Genomic DNA, 7827 nt, shown 5'->3' on the forward strand with positions numbered 1-7827 from the left:
CAGGATTGAAGCAGGATCCTGGTTTCTCCTCAAGGGACAGTATCTTTGAGTTCTTCTGCAGGAACGAAGGCCCCAACCCAGGTGGAGGATGGTAACTTCAGGCTGAGCACAAGATCCCTGGATCACCCCCACCACCAACCCCCCTTACCTCACCGCCAACCAGTCAGAAGGAAGTCACACACCCTGCAGCCCTCACCCCACATTTTGCCTGTAAAACTTCTCCTTGAAAACCAGGGGGGAGTTCAGAGTTTGAGCACCAGCCACTGTTCTCCTTGTCGGGCTCTGCAGTAAGCCTTTCTCTGCGCCAAACTCCAACTTTGCCGTTTGTTTGGCCTCACGGTGCATAGGGCACAGGAACTTGCCTTCAGTAACGGGCTGGGCTCCCACCACGTGGGTTTGCCCTTGCCTGCAGGCTCTGAACGGACATTGCACAGGGCTGGTGCAGCGAGCCCCGGAACACCCTGAGGTAGCAGGCCAGGCACGTGTCAGGGGTTGGGGAACTGGGCTCCTGGGGGTCCCCAAGGGTCTCATGGCACCGTGGAGGTGTCCGCCCCCCAGGCCTCTGCGGGGTCGTTTGGGTCCCCGCTAGCTGGGTAACTCCGCGTGGATCAGGTCTGCGTGCCCTAGGCGGGGGCGCACCCGTGGACAAGGTGGGCCTGGATCCTTGGTCCTGCGGGGCGGTCGCGGGGCTCGTGCGTCCTAGCGCTGGTCTGCGCGGTGGCCGCAGGGGCCATGGACCGCGCGGGGGTTCCAGGACCCTCAGGCCCTGGAGTGGGGACCCGGCACTGCGCGCCAAGGGGCCCTAGGGAGGGCTCTCCCGGTAACTCCCAGCCCGGCCGCCCCTCTGCTGGCACCCCTGCCCGTGCCCACTCTCTGGGAGCCGCACCAGTGCGTTTCCTCCGTGGGAGTCCTTGTCTGACCGCCTCGTACTTCAGCGGCGCCGGGAAGTGTGGGTTAGAGGCGTGGCGCAGGGCCAGGGGGCGGACCTCAGTGGAGTGAATGAATGGCCCGAGGAACCGAAGGATGAAGGCCGGACGGCGCTGCAGTGCCCTACGGGGTAAAACTGAAAGTGCACTCCGGGTTTTGGAGGGTGGCCGCCCACGTGCCAGGGGCGCTGAGTGACGTGGCTGGGTCGCCCGCGCCGGGGGTGCGGTCTGCATTTTCCCTGTCCCCCGGCAGGGGCGGGGGGGGCGGGCCCCGCACGGATGCCCCACCTCGGCCCCGCCCCCTTCCCGCCCCGGCGCAGCGCCGGACCCGCGGGTTCCCAGGCGCGCTGAGGTCAGAGGGAGGCGGCCTGTAGCCCAAGCGGAGCGCCTGCGCCGAGCGGGGCGGTAGCGGAGCAGAGCCGGAGCGTGGTCCGAGCCGAGCGGAGCGCAACGCCAGCGCGCGGCGGAGACGCTGACCCCGCCCGGCCCCGCGCCGCCGCGGCAGGCCCGGCATGGAGGAGGAGTGCCGGGTGCTCTCCATTCAGAGCCACGTCGTCCGCGGCTACGTGGGCAACCGGGCGGCCACGTTCCCGCTGCAGGTACGCTTACGTAACCCGGCGGTGTCCCCGCGCCCGGCCGTGCGGGCCCGCGAAGGGGTGGCCGCAGCCGGGCCGCGTGACCTTGGCCGGGCAGCCCCGAGGGTCTGGAGCGCGGGGTGCCCAACGCGGGCGGGGGAGGCAGGCGCTTTGCGGGGGCGGGGCTTGGGGCAGCACTTGGACCCTTGCGGGTGGGATGGGGCAGGGATGCGGGCCTTTGGTTAGATTGAAGCCCCCGGCGCGAGCGGTGCTCACCCACCGGCCCGACCCTGGGGACGAGAAAATGCGGCGTCGCGGCCGGAGACCCTGCGAAGGAGGGCGCTGGGTAGGCAGGTGTAGGCACTGCTCACCTGGTGGGCTCCCCGTGCCGTCCCCGCCCCCTGTGGGTCAGGATGCTGGCCGAGAGGAGGAGGAGGAACCCCGCAGTGAGGCCCCGGGCGGCAAGGGTGGGCTCCATCCTGCGAGTGGCCGTGCCGGGGACGTGGTCCCGGGCAGGGGACGGGGCAGAGAAGGCCTACCTGCCGGTGTTGGCTCTGGAGAAGAAGAGCCCAGCGGCCAGTTCGGGCCCGTGCAGGGTCTGGCTTTAGAAGCCGCTTGTTACATGTGTCAGCCTTTCCTTACTGGGGTGCCCGCGGGCTTCCTCCTGCCTCCCCTTCCTGTCCTCGGTCAGGGGCTCACCGTCTCTCTGGCTCGTCAGCCGGCACCTGCTGCTTCCTGTCGCAGCCCTGAGGTTACGGTTGGGCGTCCCTTGGAGGGGCAGGGGGAGGCCTGGGTGCAGTGGGGTGTCATGCTGGGGTGTCAGCATTGGGGTCCCTGGCACTCCCTTGCCCTGTGGGCTCAGGAGGACGCTGGGCGTCCGGGCAAGGTGGTGGCTCTCTTGGACCACTCACCTTTGGTCCATTGTCCCTGGGCCCCATCCCAGAGTAAGGAGCTGGTGTCGGGCCCCTGCTGTGTGTGCCAGGTCCCTGTTCTGGGCCCTCAAGGACGTGAAGGGCCACCCATTCACAATGGCCTGTGGGCTGTCGGCTGGCTGGGGGGACCCTGGGGAGGGTTGGAACCACCTCAGTAGAGATTGAGGGCCGACCCGAGGCAAGCAGGAGGAAGCAGTGGAATGAAGACTGAAGGTGGAGAGGTGCAGGGGTTCAAGTCCAAGGGACCTGCCCAGCTGCCACTGATCTGTGAGCACCTGTGGAGATCATGTGAGGTCCTTGGCCCTCCCGTTCTGACCAGTGGGGCTGCAGACCGCGGGGGCAATCAAGGTGCGCGCTTGCACCTGTCCGGAGGCCCCATCTCTTCTTGGTCACTGATTGCTTGGGCAGGGCCAGTGCGGTGGGACGATGCTGGGGGGAAAGCGCAGGGCCCCTGAAGCAGGGGCAGACGGGAAGGTGGAACCAGGCAGTTCCCCGGCAGATACCGGTGGCAGCCGCCCCCCACTGGGAGGGAGCCTGGGGAGCCGCCCTTCCCAGAGGTGTGCAGAGGTGCGCAGGCCTCTGCTGGCTTCCCTGAGCCTCTGCCTCTCCCTCCTCTCCACCCGCCTGCGGCCACTCCCTTCTTTCTCTTTCCCTGGGGGAAACTCTTTCTCTGCTCTCCTTGTTCCTGAATTTCCCAGCACTTAGCCTCAACTTCCACACCAAAATGCCCTTTTCCAGTTACTTGACGGGGTGCTCCCCCGGACCACCCACTTGGGGAAGCGTCTCTTAAGGACTGAACCTCGGTTCTTACCTGGGGTCTCCCCAGTGCCCAGCCTCCAGCATCTTTACCTGTGGGCTTGAGGGACATAGGTAGGAGGTTGTCATCTCCCTCCTGTCATCCCTGGGGTGGGGGTGACACCTCTGCCTCTGATTTAATCCATCCCTGCACTTCCTTCTGTCTACTTAAAGAAAAACACACAACATGAGGCTTGTGAGTTTAAGGTTGTTTTCCCCCGCGGACTTACTGAGGATCTAGCCCGGGAGATGCCGCTCTGAAGAGGTTGGGGAGAAGCCAGTTTATATGTGATGTCTCTTTAGCTGGGAAATATGTGCAGTCAAGCATACATCTTGGTAGAAGGTTACTGCTAATCAGGAAGAACAGATATCTTAAGTTAATGATTTTAGTGCTTTTCTAAGTATAGGAAGATGCGGGAATTTGGCGTCATTGAAATTCTTTCTGAGATACGCATCTAAGTCTCTTAGGGCCTGTTTACCCAAAGCACAGAGTGCCTCCCAGGTTTTTTTTTTTTTTGCGGTACGCGGGCCTCTCACTGCTGTGGCCTCTCCCGTTGCGGAGCACAGGCTCCGGACATGCAGGCTCAGTGGCCATGGCTCACGGGCCCAGTCACTCCGCGGCACGTGGGATCTTCCCGGACCGGGGCACGAACCCGTGTCCCCTGCATCGGCAGGCGGACTCTCAACCACTGCGCCACCAGGGAAGCCCTCCCAGGTTTTTTTTTTATTCTGAATTCTTCAGGTGGGCGACTGAAGTGGGTTAGACTTAGGCTTGTATCAGTTGAACCGGAAGTGAGCCCGGCTTTGTTCACACTCCCCTGGAGGCTTATGAGGCCCAGGAAGAGGGGCAGTTCTTTAGCCCGCGACCTTGAAGAAGCTCCCTTCCGCCTTGAGTCCTCTGGTGCTTAGTTGCCTCATCTGTAGAATGGACACGACGCCCGCCTCACGTCATTTTGGGGCCAGGGAACATGGGGAGGGTGAACGTCTCTGGCAGATGCCTGGGAGGTGCTGGCTGCTGGATGAGGTGGCCCCAGTGCCCGAGGGTGCTTTTCGTACCCCTCACTGTGCAGAAAGACCAGACAGGAAGGTGGTAGGGCTGGTGGCAGCAAGCCTGCCTGGGGCATCTCGGGGAGGCCAGGACCCCCCTCAGGACTGGATGTGGGCTAGGGTTCCTTACGCATGTCCTTTGCCCTCATTACCTCCTCCTCCTAATTACAGAAATAAGACGTAGCCTTGGAGGATGGAAAGAGCTGAGGAGAGGGAGAAAGTCGGAGAGGGTGGCCCTCAAAACATGTTCCGGTGGACTTCCAGCCTCTAGATTTGTGAGACAGTAAACTTTACTTTGCGGCTTGAGCGCTAACACGGTCCCTGTGTGAGGTCCAGCTTGGGGCACACAGTTCAGCCCATAACAAGCACAATTTCCAGAGATTCCTTAGCTTGCTAGCCACTTCGTGCCCCCTTACCTGGAGTCCAGATTTCTCATGGGTCTTCCTCTTGCTTGGGCCCAGGCTGCGGAGCCCTTGTAAGTACTGCAGGATACTCCGTGGGGTCCCACGTAGGCATTTTCCTCCCCTCCCCATGTGTGAGCTGGATCAGGGAGAGGCAGGGAGATGGGTGGCGCTGGCCCGCAGACCCGGCTTGCACCCAGCAGCCTTAGCCCAGGATGGGCTGGGGGTCAGTGGAGCCTGGAAGTGGCCTCTCCCTGCACAATTCCAGCCAGCCGTCCCTTAACTCCCAGAGCTGTGTGACCGGGGAATATATCCTGAATACAGCTGGAGACTCCAAAGGCGTGGTTATCCGCAGAGCTGAGTATGGGACGAGAACTTGGAAATGGCAGGAGAAGGAGGGGTCTGGCTGGGCCCCGCAGACGTGGGGAGATGGGAAGATGCACTTAGGGGGGCTGGAGAGGCTGCCTGGGGGGCTACCCTGTGCCCCTGGTGTTGGAGATCTGACTCGGGGACCGTCAGTGCCTCCTGAGACTTTCTAAGCCTCGTATGCACAGCGAGAACAGTCCTCTTGGCAATTAGATGGTGCCAGGCTCCCAGGACACTGCCCGGGTGTAGATGGTGAAAATCCAGCAGGTACACGAAGTAAGGCTTATGTATGCGTTTCCGGGGCAGCCTCAACAAAGTGCCACAAACTGGGGGCTTAAAACCACAGATTTCTTCTCCCGCAGCTCTAGGGGCCAGAAGCCTGAAATCAAGATGTTGGCGGGCCTGCATCCCCTCCAGAGGCTGGAGCGGAGGGTCCTTCCTGCCTCCTCCAGCTTCTGGGGGCTCTGGGCACTCCTTGGCTCGTGGCAGCATCACTCCAATCCCTGCCTCCTGTCACATGTCTCCTTCCTGTGTGTCTCTTATAAGGACCTCTGTCATTGGGTGTATCTGGGTCCACCCAGATAATCCAGGATGGTCTTATCTCGAGATGTTTAACTTAATTATGTCTTAAAGGACTGTATTTCCAATTTGGTATGTGCGTGAGTCCCCAGCCAACATGTATTTTAAGGGCCACAGTGCAATCCACTGTAGGTTAGAAGGAGCCTGTTCGGAGAACTTTAGAAGTGGCACAAATTGGAGGTTTAATTAAAGACCCAGAAGTTGACACAACATCTAAAAACTGTCCTTTTTGGGAAGGATGGCACCGGTGGCGTCAGGCTGCCTCTTCAGCTGCGGCTCCTGTGTCTCCCTCCCAGCCCTGTGGCCAGGTGCTTTTCCTGCCAGCAGCCGCTCTGCTGGGCGGACAAGCCCGTCTGAAGGTGTGCAGCCGGCTAGGTAGCTGGCTTCGGGCCGGCTCTGTGGTGCGCCCCTCCTTCTGAGGCTGTGTCTGGAGTTTGGCACTGCTGCTTTAGGCACGTGTGACCTCTGTGGTAGGTGTCACCAGAGGCTCACGGTGCCTCCTTGAAGGGCCATGCTGGGGGCAGGGACATTAAATTATGGAATTCTGTGGCCTTGAGATTCTGACTTGGGACCTTAGCTCAGAACCCATTTAAACACCACGTCGCCAAGATGGGAAGGCAAGACCACAGGCGGCCCCGGAAGATGGTTTAGGGGGACATCTCAGTTTGGGGCCTGCAGAAATCCACTTCATCCTCTGAGTTTCCTGGCCCCTCGGTACAGAAGCGGAACTGAGACGTCTAAGAGGGCTGGGTGGAGACTCTGTTTCTTTGTACAGGGACCCCAAAGCCAGGCCTGATGGCCAGAGGGCTGGCTCAGACACCCCGCAGGAAGAGGCAGGCTGGTGGCAGTGGGTGTGCTGAGAGGCCCCTGGCCTGGAACCCTGGATACAGGCCCCTCCCTTGCCTAGTGACACGGCCACAGGAGCTGAGCAGAGGTGGCCGGTCCTGGGGTGTTAGAAGCACATGTGCACGTGTGGGCGACTCACCCAGCGTCTCCTAGAGGCTCGTGACTGGGTCCCAAGGAGACGCTTCAGACCATAAGGAGTTTATTTCAAGCCTCTCGCATTGAAGAACCCTCTGAACCACAAGGTGGTCTTCTCCGGAGGTGTCTTGATTTGTGGTCAAAATACCTGGTCCTTTGGAAAGTCTTTACATTTTTTCCTTGGAATTCCTGGGATAAAAATGACCTTTGCAGCAGAACTGCATTTGGAAGATACTGGAAGAATGTCACCTGCCCTTTAAAAGACACAGTTTTTGCCTTCGCATTTTTCACGGTGACGTTTGCCTTGGCAAACAGTGCAAGGGAGCCGACGCCCCAAAGCGCACCTCCCTCTGGCCCCACTCCGGCCACCCAGCACTTCCCGGGGCGGGACGCACTGGGGCTGGAACCCTGTTCTGTGCTCTGCAGGCCACATGGATCTGCTTGCTCCCCTCTGGCCTGTGGAAGCCCCCATCTCATCCACAGTGTGTCCCAATCCTGGAACTTGGGTGTTGCTTCATTATTTCTCCAGCCTTTATTTTCCCAAGAAGGTCCCAGATTGCTTAATATCTTGATTTTCTGACTCGTAGTTTGGGACTGAGATTTCTGTAATTCTTCTCTGCCTCTCATGCAGAAAAGCACGAACTTGATTGTCTGTGGTGTGTGTGGGTGTAGCATGTACGTGTGCGTGCTCAGGTGTGGGTGTTTACGTGTGTGGACACCTGTGCAGTCGTGTTGTGTGGCATTGCTGTACGCTTGGTGGCACCCTGTGTTGTGCTGCAGTGACCGCCCCTCACAGGGACCTCTCTGGAAGCGTCTGCCAGCAGGTGGCTTCCGGGACTGCACACAGCAGGGACTGTTGGCTGTGGGGCTCAGGGGCTTGGATGTCCCCTGGTGCTCAGCCACTCGGAGCTTTTGAAATAAGATCACAGAGTGATCCGGAAGAGTGATGCCGAGGAGTAGAACAAATGGAGTTTCTCAAGAAGAAGGGAAGGAGGTGTCCAGCCACGGGCCTTGGGCTAGAATCGGACGGTCAGCCGCGGAGGGGCAGCTTCTCCCTCCCCTGCTGACCCAGAGCTGCTTTCCTGTCCCCCGTCTGATGCCAGTGCCACTGGGAACTTGGGGCGAAACCACTTCTTTTATTTAGGGCTTTGTAGTGCAGCCCAGCTGAACATGACCGGCTGGTGTGCAGGGCCTGGGAGCCGGGGCGGGTGGGCAGTGCTGGGAG

The 7827-nt window shown here is 60.5% G+C and overlaps 1 protein-coding gene across 1 annotated transcript in view; it reads left to right on the forward strand.

The window, feature by feature from the left end:
• The first annotated feature begins 1250 nt into the window (after nt 1-1250).
• PDXK (pyridoxal kinase) overlaps nt 1251-7827 on the forward strand; it is a 30814-nt gene continuing 24237 nt past the window's right edge. The window contains exon 1 of the mRNA XM_024758361.1: nt 1251-1525. Within this exon, the coding sequence (XP_024614129.1) occupies nt 1439-1525 (87 nt within the window). The 5' untranslated portion in view covers nt 1251-1438. The remainder of the gene's footprint in view (nt 1526-7827) is intronic.

Source organism: Neophocaena asiaeorientalis, unplaced genomic scaffold (assembly GCF_003031525.2).
Source record: "Neophocaena asiaeorientalis asiaeorientalis breed wild unplaced genomic scaffold, Neophocaena_asiaeorientalis_V1.1 scaffold45, whole genome shotgun sequence".
In the NCBI taxonomy this organism is placed as follows: Eukaryota; Metazoa; Chordata; class Mammalia; order Artiodactyla; family Phocoenidae; genus Neophocaena; species Neophocaena asiaeorientalis.